At 57.5% G+C, this 18333-nt stretch overlaps 1 protein-coding gene across 3 annotated transcripts in view; it reads right to left on the reverse strand.

Annotated features, from left to right (window-relative positions):
- Nucleotides 1-18333, reverse strand: part of DPP6 (dipeptidyl peptidase like 6) — an 837334-nt gene that overhangs the window by 52689 nt on the left and 766312 nt on the right. For all 3 annotated transcript variants that reach the window (XM_072964103.1, XM_072964105.1, XM_072964104.1), the window contains exons 11-16: nt 16564-16687; nt 14966-15004; nt 10592-10699; nt 8513-8604; nt 7638-7685; nt 5863-5981 (exon numbers count right to left, since the gene is read on the reverse strand). In XM_072964103.1, coding sequence (XP_072820204.1) covers nt 5863-5981; nt 7638-7685; nt 8513-8604; nt 10592-10699; nt 14966-15004; nt 16564-16687 — 530 coding nt within the window. The remainder of the gene's footprint in view (nt 1-5862; nt 5982-7637; nt 7686-8512; nt 8605-10591; nt 10700-14965; nt 15005-16563; nt 16688-18333) is intronic.

The raw sequence follows: 18333 nt of genomic DNA on the forward strand, positions 1-18333 counted from the left end.
CTCACAATTAAAAATGGCTGCCTGGGTTAATGCCTTGGCAACTTGGATGAAGAGACGTCTGGAGGGTTAGGCAGCCTGCAGGACCAGACCGTGTGTTTCCCCTTCCAGACCCTGCTGCTGAGAACTGGTACCACCACACGGATTTCCTCAGTGATGTAGATGGCTGATTACTGATATTATTTAATGATTATATTCTTTATAATCATAATTAATAATTGTTATTATTTTTCTGTCTTTGGGGCTCCTCACTTACCATTGGGTATCAGCTATTTGAAATAAACTGAATAGAAGCAGAATGTGTAGTTCCTACACTGGGCCAGGATACAGGAGCACCTGCTCAGATGCGCGCCGTAGGAGCCTGGGTGAAACAGCATCGCCCCCGGGCGAAACAGCATCGCCCCCGGGCCACTCTGGAGGGACGTGCGTCTTTCTGTCCCCCAGTCCAAAAGATTCAGGACAGACAGAGCCGTCCTTCAAACAGGAGTTCTGGGCAACAGCCTTCCCCGAGGAGAAGTCCGGTGGTGCCAGGATGGCAGCTGTTTCTGCTCCTTCCAGCAACAGGGTCTCACGAATGTTCCTTCCTGAGGGCACGTTTCTGTTCTCTGAAACGACACGCTGTCCCTTCCATCTCCCCTGACCACAAGGCTTTGGCACGTTAGCTCCCTGTAAGAAAATCCGCTTTGCTTCCTTCTGCAGGACGAGGGGAGTTCAGGATGGTCTCAAAGCCCGGATACCTGACATTTCAGTCTCATCACGAGGGAGGCATCAGTTTCTTTGAGGGGACGACACCCAGTGTGACAGACACGCGGCACGTGGGCATCCCGCCCCGCCTGCTTTCGGACTCCGGCCCCCAGGACTGCAGAGATCACACTTCTGCGGCGCCAGGCCCCCTGCTTTGCGGGCGTCTGCCGCGGCGGCCCCAGGAAACGTGCTGAAGGCGAGTGCTTCTCTCTTTATGGCGAGATTGGGCGTATCCAGGCCTGGCCGGTGGGGTCACAGGTGCGAGGGTGAGGAGGCAGGCGTCCGCTGTGGGCGACCCCGGACGGCCGAGTGCCCATCGCAGACGTGGGTCCGAGCGGACCCACAGCCGTGTCCACACCGCCCGGGCAACCTCCCGGGGGGGGAGCCGGGACCCTCATTCCCTGGCTGAGGAGCAACCTTGGAGGAAGTACGGAGATCGTCAGGCAGGCAGAGACGGCAGCACGGCCGTGTGAGGCGCAGCTGAGGTCAGGGACGCCACGAGGGCCTACCTGTGGGGAGCATGGAGCGCAGGCAGTCGGAAGTGCGACTCCGGCACCCAGCGTCACAGGAATGTGCTTTTCAGGCTGTAAGAAGCTGGACAAACATCAGGCGCTCATGGCCTCGCTGAGAAGACCAACGAAGCAGCATGCAAACCAAAAGCCTCCTGGTATATCCTGGGATATACATGATTTTGTTATGAAAGGTCGCATCGCACTGCAGTCTTCTGGGGGCAGCTGGCTTCGCTGCCAGCCCCTAGAGATCTGGAAAGGAACTGAAACCTCTGCATTAAATGTGTTAAATGAGTTTCCACGAGGTCCTACTGACTGCGGTTCACACGTGCCCCCAATCAAGTCCCCAGTGATCGTCCAAAACCCGCGCCTTCCAGATACAAACCCCGACATGGAGGGAGGGGCCCCAGCTTCACGGGGGTGGTATGAGCAGCGCACACATCTCTGGGTCTTTACTTACCTAGATACTGTTTTAGTCTTTTTTTAATATAACAGTGTGCAAAAATAATTTATGTATTTTTAAGTGTATTTTTTAAACAAGTTAACAGTAGCTTCCACTGGGACACGGCAGTGGAGAGGCAAAGACCATTCTTTTTAAAAAAATTTTTTTTCTTTTTTTGGGGGGGTAGGTAATGAGGTTTATTATTTATTTTTTAATGGAGGTACCGGACGCGGAACCCAGGACCTTGAGCGCGCCGAGCAGGCCTCACCACTGCACCACACCCTCCTCAGCAAAGGCCATTCTTTAGCAACGACGTTTTCTAACCATGCGCATGTGCTGTTTTTAACTTGTTAAAATCACAACGGAAGTTATTTTTTTTTTGCAAAAATAACTTTAGTTCTTAAAAATGACCCCTGTGTATAAATTCTGTAACTCTCAGAGTAGGCTCTGACATATGAACAGCAAAATCAATTTTATGTAACTTCAAGTGGTTTTGTACATAATCAAAATTAAGAAGTTAAGAATTATAGGGAAATGCAGAAGTGGCAAACATTGAGGAACCGCAGAAGAAATGCTCATGACGGATTAGAGGAGAAAGGACCTGGTGCTAAGACTAAATGACACTCTCCCGCGGTGGAGACGAACAACACACACCGCAGCAGAACAGCTGGGCAGGAGGAGGAGGACCATACGGCAAAGAGCTGATCAAACAGAAGGACCGACTGCATGCAGTTGACGTGCCACCATCAGCTGGGACAGGGGTCCAGCGCCGAGCACAGCAGTGTCAGCTAAGGGGACAGGCTGGATCAGAGAAACAAACCAGAAACCACCAAAATGGAAGGTCCACAGAAAGCAAGAAGATGAGCAGGTTTGGACGGGGCTGTCACCATTCCCAGCTGCCATGATCCCAGCCCTTATCCCAGCCCTTGAGGACTAACGTGACGCGCTTAGGGTGTTTCCACACCTTGGCAATTATAAATAATGTTGCTGTTGGTAGCAGGGTGCATGTATCTTTTTGAATTAATTCTTATATTGTGGTTAGCTTTACTCCATTGATAACTAAGTTTAAAAAGCTAAAGGTCTAAACGTTCTTAGAAACAGTGAACAGAACATACATGTAAATTATACACGCAGTATACTGTGTATTTACATGCAACGTATTGTATATGTGCAAGCTGTAACAACAGTACCTAATAAAACTGAAAAAAAATCAGGTTAAGTGCATTCAGTTTAAGTTCAGATGCGTTCTTATCCTGAGATTACGTCTCCCTCTTATTTTAAGATGATGTATGAATTATGTGCCAATAGTTTTTTTTTAAGTTAAATCATTTTACTAAATCAAAGATTTGGGGGGAAAAGTAAGTACTAATGTGATGCGATGGCCTGTCTGCTCTGGTTGGCCATTCCCGCTACTCGGCGTCTACCTTGTCTGGGTTACTGGGTCCCTGGACTGGAACCCCGGCTCCGCCCACACTGAGTACGCCCACTTCCCGCCCTGACAGCCGAACAATCTCAAATGTGGGAGCGTTCAGACCTCCTCTCCCTAACTCACCAAAGAGCGCTGTCAAACTGCTCTCACATTTCCCTCGGCCAAAAAAGGAAGGGCTCCTGCCCTCGCTGCTGCGGTTGTCCGCGGGGCTGAGTGCGGGGACGCAGAGCTGCTGGGGGGGGGCGCCAACCCTGGGGGGACAAGTGCAGCCAGCAGTCCAGTTCGACCCCCTTTGCCATCCCTGATGGCTGCTGCCGCCAGTGCCTGTGGGGCGAACGCGGGTCTGCGGCATCAGGATCTGACTTCCGGGGGGACTAAGGCACTCATTGCTGGAACTGTGTCCAAGTGACAAGCCGGAAGCTGTCAAGGTGGGCAGCTGCTCTCATTTCATCCACTTTGTTGTCTTTGTAAGTTTATGTCTTTTTAGACGGTCCCTTTTTAAAAACGGGGTTTTGATTAGGTTTTGGGGAGGAGGTGGATTTTGACATTCAAGTTACATTAGCCAGAAAACAGGTGATAATGAAAGATTTTTCAAAGAGCAGCTCTGCCGGGAGGAGGGCTGGTCTGTGCTCACGTGTGAGGCAGCAGGCTGAATACCTAAACAGGTTTTGAACGATTCGGAAAATCCCGAGGCGACAGCGCCATGATCGGTTAAGGCTCACGTTTCTTGATAAGACGAAGCAGGGGCTGGAGACTCAGACCTTCCCACCCTGAGCTCTGTGGGTCTGCTCCGTTACGGGGGGGCCAGGCGTGCTTGGGGGCGTCCCTCCCTCCCGAGGCGGAGATTGCGGTGTCCTCAGCTGTGCAGGTGACCGGACTGTCTGTGCCTATTCTTTGCTTCGTTCTCCTTCACCGTGACCACCGAGGACGGTCTCTGCACACGCAGTGTTCGCAGACCACAGCACAAGCAGCTTTATGGACAGGAAGCGTCCCCGGACTGGCTGGGGCATAAACATGAAAAAAAAGTCACTCCTGCCTCAGGACGGACTGACACCAGGACGGGAAGTCCATGCAGCGATCTCCAGACACACCGTCCATGTGGCCTCCCAACGCAGGAGCCATGGTTGTGTCCAGCGCACGGGACACAGGCGCTTCCCTGCCCGAATCCAGCCTTTCAGCGTCGGCCCAAGGCCGGAGCTCTGTGGAAACTGGGCACAGGGGGCCACCGTCCTCAGAACGAGGCCATTCTGACCACATCCGGAGCAAGAAGCCCCGGCTGGACTCACAGGGACCTTCTGGCCACCTCAGGAGGCGGGGGAGGGGCTTGTCACAGACAAGATGCTGGATTTGTGACAGAGGGCCACATGGAGCAAGTGCTAGTGAGGGTCAGTGAGAACCCGAGAGCCAGATTCAGTCGTCACCTCCTCGACCACTGACAGTGTGGCCTCGAAGCCCGTGCTCACTCTCTGCCTCATGTTTAAACCCACTTCTGGAACTTGATGTCTGCCTTCTTTGACAGACCTTCTGAGGGGCGCCCACGTCCGTGCTCCTAGTCAGCCATTCTTCGATTTTCCCTTCTGTTGCTTATCACGACCTTGCATGTTTTAAAGCCACTTCCTCCTTCTGGAAGTTGGACTTCAAACCTCTGATTACGCAGCTCCTGTCAGACTGTGGTCTCTGGGCTCCTACGGGTCTCTGGCCACGTTTCCCCGGTCTCTGGGCCCCAGAAATCTCTGCATCTTCTCAAGCTGTCACTTCAAGAAGGTCCCCGGGGGGCAGCGGGTCTCACCGGCAGAAGAGGAGTCTGGTAAGAAAAGCTGTGTCCGAGGGGGTGGGGCTAACGCTGCATGTCAGACGCCGCCGGCCCCCAGCACATGCCCGCCCCCAACCCGTTACAGGAGTGTCCGGGACTGAGCGTGGGGCCGAGCGGGCTGTGCCTTCCCGTCCTGCCACTGTTCAGGATTCTAGCTGACATCGCTGGTGAGAGCAGGATGGGGTCCGGAGCTCCTGAGTGGTTACCAGAGACGCAGCTCCGATGGGCTTGCTCCTCGCCCGAGACTCGGAGGACTGAACTGCTCCTGGTGTCTGTCCGTCTCCGCCTGCAGCGTGGTTTCATTCCTTGAGGTGATCTCAGTAGATCATGCCCTTCTTTGAGACATATTTCGTTACAACCATATTTATTATTTTTACCTTTCCGAGGGTTCCGGCCTTATCTTTTCAAGATATGACAAGATGCAACGACATCTCCTTGTGTCCATTACGGGGCGTGGCCTACTGTTAGGTATACGCCCATGGCGTGGTCCAGGACGTTCTGAAGTTTGGGATAAATTATCCATGAATGGGGCCATGGGAAAATAATTTTTCCCCGAGTCTTCTTTTATACAATCTCAATTCTTTAATATGCTTAAGGATCCTTGACATTGTTTTCTTACCTTTAGAGACGGCCTAAGTTCATCACCGTGTAAGGTGCATTGTTTTAAAAGGAAAATGGAGGCAAACACCGGGATTAAGTGGCCTGGCCCACAGGAAGCTGTACACCTTTATAAGACGTAAAGTACCAGTAACGCGCCACACAGCAGACGCGGCTCCCGGGAGCTGACCCCTCACCTGCCCTGGGTGGGGGTGCCCCCGCCAGCGCCCCTCGGCAGCGGCCCTCCCCCGACAGCACCTCCCTAGCAGCACGGGCCGTCGGGCCCGGCAGCGGCGGCCCAAGGGGAGGCTGAGGCCCGGCCAGCACTCACCTTCGCACGTGAGCAGGAAGAAGTCGGCGCCGGGGCTGAAGGCGGCGTTGAAGTAGGTGCAGTTGTCCACCAGGTCGCAGGAAAGGCACTGCCGGTTGAAGTTGCCCACGGTGTTGGCACTGCAGGGACGGGGGGACGGTCACCGTGGACAGACCCGTGTCTCCCAGCTCCGTGTTTCCAGCCACTGGCTGCTCCCCTGCAGAGCTGTCCTGGGGCGCCCTTCCCCCGGGCTCCCCCGTCTCCCTGCGGACCACCGGGAGCGCCTGGCTCTGTTGTCCCCTCCCCTGAGCCGTCCTGAGCCCCAGTCCCCCCATGGGCAGGAGCCCCGAGCACCCGCTTCACGGGAGGTGTTCCGGCCCCGGCCTGGGCCTGGTGGGGGAGACAGTGTGTGCGGCATTACTTCTAGCACTTTCTAGGACCTGAGCCAGCAGTTAGCACTCTGGGGACAGTAGCTGTGTGTCTGGGCCTCTGAGCCCTCTCCGAGGGCTGGCTGCCAGGGGAGGACAGGCAGGAAAACACCAGCTGAGCTGGGCTCCGGCAGCTTCCAAAGTCAGAGTCGTGGTGAGAGGAGATTCTCACTCAGTGGCCAAGAGCAGGAGGGGCCTACTTGAAGCTGCCACCCGGGCCACTCTGAGCAACCACGACTTCACGTTAAGGAGGCCTAACGTGTGTTTCTGAAAGTTAAGAGAGACCCAGGCGTCTTTCAGCAAACCTGGAAGCAGCCCTTGTCCGAGCACTTGGCATGGGAAGAATTCTAACGTGAAAACTGCCCACAAGAGTGAAGACGTTCCGGGGGGAGAGCTTGGCCCCCTCAGAGTATGCGTCAGCGTGGTCTGCCTCGGTCTCCTACTAACGTGGTGATGGGACTGATGGGGTCATCCTGGTGGACGAGCAGTGACGGACAGCCCACAGGGAGAAGCAAAGCTATGACCACGTGGATTTGCTGGGCTTCTCCTGACTCAGCACAGGGACCAGCGGGGGGTGGGGGGCAGTTGTGCACCTGACAGGCCTCCGCCCACCTCCCAGCAGTGGGGGGAGGGGACACCAGGCGTGGGCCCAGCCCAGACCGCGAGGCCCACGCAGAACGGAGGCCTCTCAGGTGGCCCATGTGCGTGTGTGCAGTAACCAGCCGCCACCTCCTTCCAGACCAGAAGGCATCGGAGGTAATAGGCCGCCCCCGGTCCAGCCGGCCCACCAGCAGGAAGCTCCCGGGGAGCAGCGCACTGCAGACCCCAAACCTTCTCTCACGAGCAGAGCGACTGGGGAGACGGGACAGGCGACAGCACTGGTGCTGAGGAGGGACAGACCCTGGACGCGCCTAGTCCTTCTCCATGACGCAGAGGTCACCCCTCTGCCACCTCGAGATTTGGGAATCTGACCAATGTCCCACATCACGTCAGCCTGGGTTCAGGCCGGCCTGCACCCCAGCCCATCGGCATGTGCCCGAACTCGACTCCCCTCTGAGAAAAACCCCGCTGGGCGTAACCCCCCACGTCAGCCTGACTGAAGGTGGAAGCCTGTTAGAGCCCCACCTGCTACCATGAGAAGAAAGCAAGCGACGGGGAGAACTCAATTTGACAAAAGCGGAAAAATACAATACAGCCTTAGACGCGGTGGCCTCAGCACGTCTGGTCTCTCCCTCCAGGCCGCGGAGACACCCGTCGAGGTGGGGGTTTTCCCTGCGCCCCCCGCCCCCTGCCCCGGTACTGCCGCAGGGCGGCTGCAGCGCCGAGCCCTCCGCGGGAGGCCGTTGCGCGGGAGGCCGTCGGGCGTACCTGTAGAGCTGGCGCCTCCTCGGCAGGTCCTCCGTGCTGAGGAAGTAGCTGCAGAGACCAGCAGGTGCACGGCAGTCAGGTGGCTTCAGGGCAGGTCTTCATTTTACACACTGACCTTCCCAGGGACGTGCGCTGTTCCCGGGCCCACAGTGAGCAACGCCCCCTCCCCGGGGCCAGCTCCATGTGGGCGGGCCGGGCTGGGGATGGCCACACACTCACGGGCCGAGGGACGTGCTGCTGCAGACCTCCCCTGGCCCCAGGTGAGCCCGCGTCGCTGGCAGGGCCCTGCTGTGGGGTGGGGTGTGTACAATTGGGCTTGGAGGCCTGGGTTTCTGTATAGGATTAACCTTCTGGCGGGTGAGGACCCGAGAACTCTTGCTACAGGTCCAGACACACAGCCTGATTCCACAACTCGGGTGGGCTGACCCCCACCCCGGACCCTGTGTGCGGAGCCCTGGCTCTGGTCCGTGACCGGGGCTGAACAGCGCCCTGCCTGGACTCCCACCGCCTGAGTTGAATCCCAGAGCCTCCTGTTACTGACCGAACACTTAACTGTTGGTCTGTCTTGGCTTATTTGCCTCTGAAGTGGGGAAGTCATGACCCTGGATCAGGGAGCCGCTGTGAACGAGGCAGTGCTCACCACGAAGCTCCCGCGGGGACCTGTAAAGGCCCGGGGGTCCGCGTGGCCCCACGTGGCCATTAGGACCTGCGGCTCTGGATGTGGGGCTGGCGGGCAGGAACCTAACGCAGGTTTTCATGGAGGAACCGGGACGACATGACCTAGGCTGAGGGAAAGGCGAGGCCCTGGGCTTGCCCTGCGAGCACAGGAGGTGGGGCCACTCAGCGGCCGCCCGGGACAGGGCGGGCTCACTCACATCTTATTCCGCGTCTCATCGTAGGACAGAATCCTGGTCACGTCCCAGTCCCCGGACGTGATGGACTGGATGTTGTCATTGCTGCTGTTGGGCTGGAACACACACAGGACGCGGAGAGGGAGGACTGGACCCCAGCCTGGCTGCTCAGCCCCGGGGCCTCCGGTATCCAGTGTGGGGGAGAGGGTGGGCACCTGCCCCCACCCCCGCCCCGCCTGGTCCTGTCCTCCGAGCCGGCCTCCATCTGACCACCCCCAGGCTGCAGCCCCCTCCTCTGCGCCCAGAGAGTCTGCCGGGCCCACCAGCACCTCGACCCCCAGAGACTCCCACTTGGAGCCCTGGGTCCCAGAAGTCAGCGCCTGGCACACCGCTGAGATGGCTCCTTTACAATCTGTAAGTCTAATCAGTGGTCGTTACTGTAGGGGGCAGGGAGGGAGGGAGGAGAGGACTGCAGGGGAGTGGATGAAACAGGAATAGAGAGAGTGAAGGAAGGAAGGGGGAGGGAGGGGGCTGGGTGCACACCTGGGCTCTCGGCCACTCTGCCGTTATTCGCAAGGAGGTCTGGAAACACTTTACTGAGCGCTGCACGTCTGCACACACTGTGTCTCCCTACATGCCTCCCGGAGTAGAGCAACTACGACAATAAGTCGTAACAGGAGGAGGAAAGCCCACCGTCTTTGGCAGGAGCGGTGTGATCTGAAAGGGGGTGGAGGCTCCGAGGCGGCTCCGAGTGTAGGTGCCCCAGGAGCAGGTGCGAGATGGATGGTGTCCAATCAGGCAAAGGGCCTGAGACACACGCTGTGGGGGGTGACCCCAGAATCGGAGGACTCAGGAGAAGGGAGGGCCTGTGGGGAGCCGGACTGGGACCAGGCAGGATAAGCTGGGTGCATGGGGGATCCTGGAGGGCAGTGGGGGTCCGAGGGGCTCCTGGGGAGGGGGGCCTCCCAGGTGGGTGGGGCCTGCTTCCCACTGGGTGTCTAAGGGGCACTCAGCAAACGCCGGGCACGTGGATGCGTCTGAGATGGGCCGAATGAAAACATCTAAACATTTTAAATTCTGATTGACATGATCCCAAATAAGAGAACACAGAAATCTGGGGCCAGCGTGCCAGCTGCAGAACGGGGACCAATGGCAGCCGGTCTGCAAACGTTCTCCAAGTCACGTGGCTCAGTGCACTGAAAGCTGAAATATCCGCATCTGAGCCTCTGTGTCCTGGTGACCCCAGTCACTGACCGAACCAGGGCCGAGTTTCTGTTCCTGCTCCATCAAAGCCGTTCTATGTGGGCCATTCTGGGAATTTTCCTTTTGAAATTGTCTTGTGGGTCATATTTTGAATATGAATCTTCTACTTAATATTCACAGAATATTTTTGATAACTTTTTAAAAATAAAATTGTATTCACATGCCCTGATCCCATATAGCCTTTGACTGCTTCGACGTGGAACCCACACCGAGGACGAGGATGGTGCTGACGGGAGGGCCAGGGCCCCTCCACCTTCCACCCAAGGGCAGGGCTCCCTGGAGGCACAGCCCCCGGGACCACCCGGCGGGGAGGTGCGCAGGCTGCCCGGGGCGCTTGCTCTGCAGGAGGCGCGTTCCCCGGGCTGTGTGCTTTCTCTAATTCCCAGGTGTACAGCTCAACACTCCCTGCCCTCATCCCGCCAGAAGGGCCCACCCATGGCTGCAGCAGAGAGCAGGGCGCTGCGTCTGGCTGGCTAACTGTGCAGGTGGGATGCCCTGGAGCGGACCACGAGGAGCCGTGAGTGCCCCAGGCCGGGCCCCGAGCACCCAGCGGACAAAGGAAAGGCCGACAGGACAGGACGGGCAAAGTTGTCTACCTCCGTCCTGGGGCTCAGACCCAGCAGTGGCCCTGAGTCCCCTCCGAAGTTATCAGAAGCATCACTCGTGTTTTTGAGCCCCGGTCAGGACAGCTGTCTCACGAGTGCCCTGTACGGCCCCTACTCCTAGTTTCAGTGCCGGCTTCACTTTGGGGACCTCAGAGATGGCAAGTGCACCCAGTGCCTGGCCACTGGGGACCGTCACCAGGGCAGCAGAGCAGAGCTGGGAACTAGCGGGACGCACCTGGGACGAGGACACGGTGATGTGGTAAAACTTCCCCTGACCGCCCTGCGGGATGGCTCGGACGAAGAAGAACTTCCGGCCGTCCTTGGAGAACACGGGCTCTTCGTTCTGTGGACGAAAGCCAATGAGTGAGTCTATAAGATGCTTCATTCGGTTTTGAGGATGTCGGGCCGGGCTAAAACACATTCTGAGATACACTTTGTGTCATTTCCAGCGAGAGATGTGGCTGAGAGGGTGAACGCTGCATGGGGCCTTCCCTCTCCTTGGGAATCCCGAGTCAAACCCAGTTTTCTACGAGAAAATGAGGAATTCAGAGGCAACAGTCTAAGCAGAGGCAGGCGGACAGGACAGGGCGGGGCAGGGCTCCCGCTTCACCGCGGCCGCTTGAATCCAGGGCCGTGTGTTCTCTCCCATAAAGAACAGAATGCCGGACACCCCCAAACCCGTCCTAAGAAAGAGTTCCATTTTTCCAGTCCTGTCTTTTGTTCTTCTACTTAATAAAATCCACCTCACAGCCCACCGAGGAGACAAGAGGAAAGAAAAAAGCTCCAGCCGACAAGGGCGGGCCCCGCACGTTCTGAGACGTGGGTGGCAGCTCACTGCCCTCCTGGGGCCGCGCGGGGCTTACCGCGGGGTTACCACACGGGCACCCGAGGTGCAGGCGGGCTTGGATGTAAGGTCAGTTTCCCCGGGAAAGGACACCGGCACCCCCAGTCTTCCCTGGGGGAGAGAACTCCAGGCTGGGTTCACGGTCGGCCCCTGAGCGTGTTGCCGTCTCGCCCGGCCCCCAGAAGCTGAGAAGCCGCTGCTCGGCCCCCAGCCAGCCCCCTGCGGGCTGCCTGTCGCCTTGATGGACAAAAAAGGGATTTTGCTTCGGTGGCATCTCAGCCTCTCCGAAGCTTCAGCTTGAACGTTTCCATCCATGAACACCAGTTAGTTGGCTGAGATCTGCATTTTCTGACTCAAGGAGCTCCACGCGAATGCGGGTGGGAACAAATGGTAAATAAACCCGGCGGCACAAGGAGAGCCCATCCCCCTGCAGGGGGTGAGTACACGCAAATGCGCTATGCCCAGAGAAACAAACCAACATGTGACTAAAGTGACACCTAATCTTCATGAATGTTTGCAGGAAAATGGAACCTTTAACCTGCAAATATTTATCTCTCTATTTAGAGTTGGAAGCGTGGTATTTAAAAACAGAGGAAATGGAAAAACCAGCAGTAAACCTGGCTTTTTAAATGGATTTTTATTTGCTAACCGCAGGATGGACACTACAGTATTGCCTCAGTTTTCTGGGGAAATGTTTGCGCTTTGGGCAGAGAAAAATACTCTGAATAAATGTAATGAATAATTAATTCTAGCCAGAAGCATTATTTTTACACCGAGAAGGCCTCAGGCATTGCAATGCCGTCTTTACAGTGATCCTGGGAACAGCCCAAGGCAGGTGTGAGGGACCAGCCTTTGAACCTCTCTGAGATTTGGTTTTTCGTGCAGTCAGTGTATTTTTAGCAAAGAAGTGCAGTGACTTTTGACTAAGAAAGCTGGATTTTAATCCTGGTTCTGACTCTCCTGGATTTGAGGGGAAACATTTCTGACCTCCTGGGGACCAGGGAATTTATCACACGCGATGCCTGGCTTCCACCTCCATCAGAGCAGATCTGTGAAGAATGAGTCCGTTTTTATTGGTGAGAGATTCTTCGTGAGCGATTGGTAGCCTTTCTGCCAATTCTTCCCACAGCTCAGGTACATTCATGTTGCCCAGTCTCCCTGCCTGAATTTCGAAATCACAAAAACAAAATTTTGGTCAAAGAAGGAGTGTCAGAAATTGACCTGAGGGATGACTCTTCAAACACGAAGGCAGGTCCTGGGTCCTGCCCCTCCTGGCCAAGGGCCCGCAGGGCTCCTAGCGGGTCTGCCCAGGACGACTTCGAAGCTCACACAGCAGTGATGGTGTGTGTGTGGGGGGGGGGAGCCTATTTCTCCGGAACGTTCCTAGAGGAGAGGGAACTTGGTGGGTCTTCACATGCAGGAACCCTCTTCACGTTGGCTCAAGGCGAATCTTTTGAGGGGATCCACACTGAGGCCTCGGGAAAGATGGGGGTGGTGGAGGCTCAGACGACGGCCCCTGGATTGCCCTCGCCCACGCTGTTCCCCTGCCCACAAGTGGTCAGCAGACCCAAAGGTCTTTGCGGATTGGGTCTCCCTGAGGGTGGCAGAACTTTCCACACTCTAGGCTGCTGCTCCAACGACTCTGCCCTGGGCGGCTGGCGTGAGCCTCCGTGACCCCTCGTTGGTGGACGAGCCTCATGAAGCTGTCAGCCGCTTCTCCGGAGCCAGGTAGCGAGTGGCCTTAAATAAATTCCCAACTCACTCTCCAGGACCTCGTGGTGTCTTGGAGGAGGTGGAAACAATACCAATTATTACTGAAAAATAGGGCCCACAGATCCCTTTATGAAAAGCCTCTTCAAAAGAATGTCATGAGGAACTGTTTGAAATTGGATTTCCTACTGCCCACGGCCCCTGCAGGGACAGGCAGAGACGAGCTGAGTGGTGCGCAGAGGGGTGGGCTCCGCGCGGCTCTGGCTGGGGCCACGCCCGCCTGGCGGGGGGCATCGCTGGCCGGACCTGGGCAGGGAAAGCACCGCCCTCGAGGACACGGCTCCTCTTCCAGACGTCACATCTGGGACTTGAGGCAGCGTGAAAGGTCTGTCAGCGGCTGTTGTGAAAACGTCAGCTGTTGCCTAGTGAGCGCTTTAAAGGTTACATTTTCAAAGTGTAAGAATTATACTTTTACTTTATGCTACTTTTTAGTGCTGACTTGATTTTGCTTGGAAAGATCTGGCTTCCCAAATGCAGGCTGTCCACCCTGCACCCGGCCGGGCTTCTCACGTGGGCGACGTGCCCGTGGCGGTGTCCTGCGGCCGGTCTGCGGAGCTGGCGAGGAGTGACCCAAGGTCACCCATGGATGAACACACGCCGTGTCCACACTGGGGAGCCCTGTTCAGCCTTGAAGCTGCTGACACGCTGTGACGTGTGCTCAGCGGAGGCGGTGGGTTCGTGTTTGGGAAATCCACCAGCCATAGCGCCTGGAACGATCCACCGTGTCAGCTGAACAGATGCCTCTGGAGAAAATGGCTGTTTTTTCTGATTCTTTCGTTTCAGTCTCTCCGGCGTTCTGTCTGGTGATGAGAGGAAGGTCACGACGTTCCTTCTGCAGCTGTGTTCCCATCCCGGGCCCGGGTGACACGAACTCCTCAGCGTGACTCAGGCACAGGCCCCGCTCGGTGCTTCCAGATGCCAGGCACCCTCTCACTCCTGCTATTTCTTAGCATGGGCTTGGCACCCACGCTTGGACGAGGGAAGACACGTGGCCCCAGGCGGCCGTCCCTCCCTGTCTCAGGCCGGCGCAGCGCAGGGAAAGGTGTATTTGGAAGCAGTAGGTCCGTTCACGAGGCCGCCGCCCCGACACAGCCGACGAGGCTGCGCTAGCTGCTCGTTCCACGGAGAGCTGAAGCGCACACAGCTGCTGGAATGTTCCCGGGGGGCCGCTGCCGATGGCTGCACTGCCCAGCCTTAGCTCGGCCATTCGTGGAATCTATCCTGTCGATAAAGGAGACGCCTGCACCCTCCCCAGCGTCGTTCTGAGACTCAGATCCGATCAGGGTTTTCCCACAGGACTTGCAGACAATCTGCATCCCATTAGGTGGGATGCAAAGGAAGTGCACTTCCAAAAGTTTCCACCTGTGCTTTCTGCCCTCAGGGTGTGCAGTGAGAAAAACAGACTGACGGCAGAAATACCAGTGCTGAGGGTCTTATTTCTGGTGGATGGGTAATTTTTTTGCTGGAGGCCTGTGCCCGTCTCCTCCATCCTCCAGTTTCTGAAGCCTGTTTGGCGTGCATCTCTTGTCCGAGTTGGGGGTGGGAAGGCTCTGAAGTCAGGTCCCTGGAAGACTCAAGCTGAGCCACAGCAGAGTCCATCTCCAAGGAGACAACCATGAAACCACGCTGAGAAAAGCAGGAACGTCTGCCACTTCATCCTTTTCTTTTACCAAAGTAGGTTAAATCCAGGCAACTTCTTTGGACTCACCCTTTCAATTCGCCAAAAGGATCTCGCCGACCTGAGCGCTGAGATCTCAAAAAACATCGCATGTTCCCAAGAGCAGGGATTTTCAAGCCCCACTTGGCAGAGGCCAGGCTCCTCCAGGGGCCACGACGTGTGGGTGAGGTGGGGCTGAGTGGCCACGCCACCTGTCACAGCCACGCCTGGTGTGCATCTACTTGGGGGTGCCTGTCGCATGGGGCATGTTGTGAACACCAGGAGGCCTGGTGGCTGGTGCAGGCGGAGAATGTGGGAGTCGCGCAGAGAACAGTTACCTGTCTGTGGAGCCAGGCCTCGCTTTCATCCTCGTGTTTCTGAAATGAAAGAAGAGCGTTAGAGAAAGGATTTTCCCCCCGTATTGTGTCTGTGACGAGCAGCGGGGAAGATCTGATTCCCTGCATGGCGGCTGCGCCGGCACAGACGTGCCCGGCTGCTCGAGGAGGGGCCGACCTGCTCGGAGCTGAACCCACGTGTCCCCAGACTAGAAAAATGTGACTCTCCTGGCAATGAGGACGAGCCCACGGTGGGTGAGAACCCTCTGGAAGGTGGTGTCCTTCAGCCGTTAGATGGTCACCGATGACCAGGCCCTTGCCCATTTAAAGGCAAACCTCAGGTGCTGCATTGTTCTAGGGAACCCTGTGTGTGTGTGTGTGTGTGTGTGAAATTCTAGTTCACAGCTCTGGTGGACCAGTAATCCTGGTGGACCAAGACGTTAAAAGGACTTAAAACGTGTGTGAAAAGTAAACCTCAGGGAAGTGTGGGAAGACGCACAGTGAAGACCAAACCAGACCACGCAGAGCACCTACTCGGCCACACGATGTCCCCCCGTGGCGCCGTGGCCATGCTTGTGGCGCGGGTCTGTTCTCTTCTCCACGGACTACGGGCAGGACGGGTGTCACTGCTCACGCTCACAAGACCAGGGCACAGATGCGAGGAGACGTGGGTCCCGAGCAACCCCGGCTGCCTGGCTGAGCGCCCACCCCCTCCTTCCCTCCCCTCAAGCAAGCCCGGCAGAATAGCCTGGAACCTGCTCTCAGCTGTACAGGAAGGTGAAGTACCTCCCTGGCTCGCGTGAGGACACGGGCCGCGGTGACAGCGCGCTGGCCTCGACTCACCCCTCCCAGCCACAGCACGGCTGCTTTGTAAGCCTTTTTCCTACTCCAGTGGGAAACTAAAAACTTGGGGACAGAATAGGGCTTCAGAAAGACCAGCCTGACTTTTTCCACTGATCTGAGTTGATATTTCTTTACCCAACACGAGGGGACCTGCCCTTGGGGCTCAGGGTGTGGAGGACGCAGCCCCCGGCCGAGGGGCAGCCCGCTGCGGGGCCGAGGCTGTGGCGGGTCACTCCCTTGCTTCTCAGGGTCGCCAGGCCTCTCTTCAGCTTCTCATTCTCCCTTCTCGCCCTTTCCGTCACGTCCTCTGACTGCCCCGTAAGTCAGCCCGCAGCCCTGGGGACGTGCCGGCCGCACCGGTGCCTGTCAGACACGGTGCCGACCGCCCTGGCAGAGCCGCTGGAACGGGCAGGCCAGGCTGCAGTGCCGGGTCCGGGGCCTCAGGCCAGTCCCTTCCCTTCTCCAAGTGTCAGCTAGAAAGTGAGGAGAGGCTCCTGTGTGACACAGCAGCGGGCAGGCGAGGAGAAACGGGAGTGACACACCTGTGAACTGGGGGGGGGGGGCAAGTGCAGGAGCCCTGAGTCTGCGGCAGTTTCCAACTCACCCACAAGGTGGCACCAAAACAGAGACCTGGTGGCAGGCTGGGCCTGGACCAGCCTGGAGGGGAGTGTGTGTGAGCATGAGTGTGTGTATGTGCGTGTGTGCAGCTCAGAGATGACCTTGGTGCCTGCGGATGCTCCTGCCACCCCTCCCCGTACCTTGGTGCAGACGCCCGTGGTGGCGTCGCAGAGGGTGAGGATGGATACGTTCTGCGCCCGGCTCAGCCAGTTCACGGCGACCTTGGTGCTGGTGGCCCACTTCACCATGGTGATGTAGTACTCCCTGAAAGCACGAAACCCACAGTGAGCGGGGACGCGGGACCCACGGGGACCAGGAGAGCCCAGCCCAGCCCAGGACACCGGGGCCAACGCTGGCGCCTGGCGGGGGTGTCCTGAAACGGGGTTCTCAGGAAAGTGTGCTGGGGGTGAAGTCCACGAGCAGCCCGGCCATAGCCTGTGGGCAGGTGTGCCTGGCCAGCACCTGGCCTGTGCTCAGATGAGCTGGCGAGGGGGCGGCTCTCTTGGAGCTGCCCCTGGAGCTGTGGGCAGGTGCGCCCGGCCAGCACCCAGCCATCCCGCCTGCCCCCGCGTGGTGCCCTCGGCTTTTGTCCATCATGTTGGGCCACATTGGCTGCTGACATGGCTCTCACGCCACAGTCCAGGCAGACGCACAACCCCACGTTACTGGAAACAGCGAGGAGGTCTCACGCAGAGCCAGAGCCAGGACGGGCTTGGATGAAGGGCGCGCAGAGCGGGTTAGACGCTGTGACCACCCCCACCCCGCCCTGGGCCAAGCTGAGGAAGCCCCTGTGCTCCTTCTCGTTTCTGTCAAGTCAAGAACTCAGGGACGATCTCGAGCAAGTGAGGAAGCCTGGTTCATGGCTCTGGGCGTCCGGTGGACTTGGTCTGGCAGCCTGGATGTCACACACCTGCTGTTACCCAAACCTGAAAATCCAGTGTTCTGCGCCACCCTATATGCAGCCGCGGGAGCACTGGGGCTTCTGGTAACTAATTCAACCACCCAGAGCCCTCCAAAAATGGGATTTTTAGGGGGAAAAAAGTACATTTAAGAGGAAGAACGAAATGCCAAGAAAATAACTGCGCAAAAATTGCACCCTCAGGGGACTCCCAAGGCCGTTCCAGAGGCCCGGGGATGCGGCCCCGCCCGCCCGCTGTCTGTGATGAGATCCAGCCTTCAGAGCGGTGACCTCGGGGCCTGACAAGAGCCCCTGCCGCCGCTGGGCAGCCCCGCAGGCTGGAAGGAGACCCGGGACACGGAGTAACCACCGTCAGCCAAGAGGCCTAAGTGACAAGGCGCTCTGAACCCCACTAACCAGGAGAGGAAATCAGTGTCCCCCACTTCTCAAACCTACTTGCTACTCAAAGTTCTTGTTAATTTCACTGACGTCAAGGGCACACGGTACACACGGCGGGAAGGCCTCTGACCCCGGCCATCAGCTCCGCGTGGCGGGGACAGCAGCCCTGGAGCCCGGTGTCACGGCCTCCGCGAACTCATTGAGGACACGGGTGGTGGGTCCTGGGCACGATCCATCTTTACTGCTTCTCAGCCTTCTCGGTTTCTGAGATTTTCTGAAACGCGGCTGTTTCTGTTCACACCGTCTGCTCCGCAGGCGCACAGGCCCCAGGGCGCTGGGCTGGCGTGTTTCCAGCCCGTTTTCCACCTCAGCCTCTTGTGGAGGCAGCTCTGAGGGGTGACTTTAAGCGGCTTCTCTGTGGCTCCCGCCTTGCCGCCGTTTCCCCGCCTGGCGGCGTGGAGCCACGCTGACAACCACGGGTGTGACCAGCTGCCTGAGGTTTGCAGTCATGAGACACATACGTAGCTTTGCTTCTTAAAAATAACTCGGGTCTGGGCCCAGCCCCTGCTGCACACGTAACACTTCTTATCTGCCATTATGCCATGAGTTGTGT

This window comes from Vicugna pacos, chromosome 7 (genome assembly GCF_048564905.1).
Source record: "Vicugna pacos chromosome 7, VicPac4, whole genome shotgun sequence".
In the NCBI taxonomy this organism is placed as follows: domain Eukaryota; kingdom Metazoa; phylum Chordata; class Mammalia; order Artiodactyla; family Camelidae; genus Vicugna; species Vicugna pacos.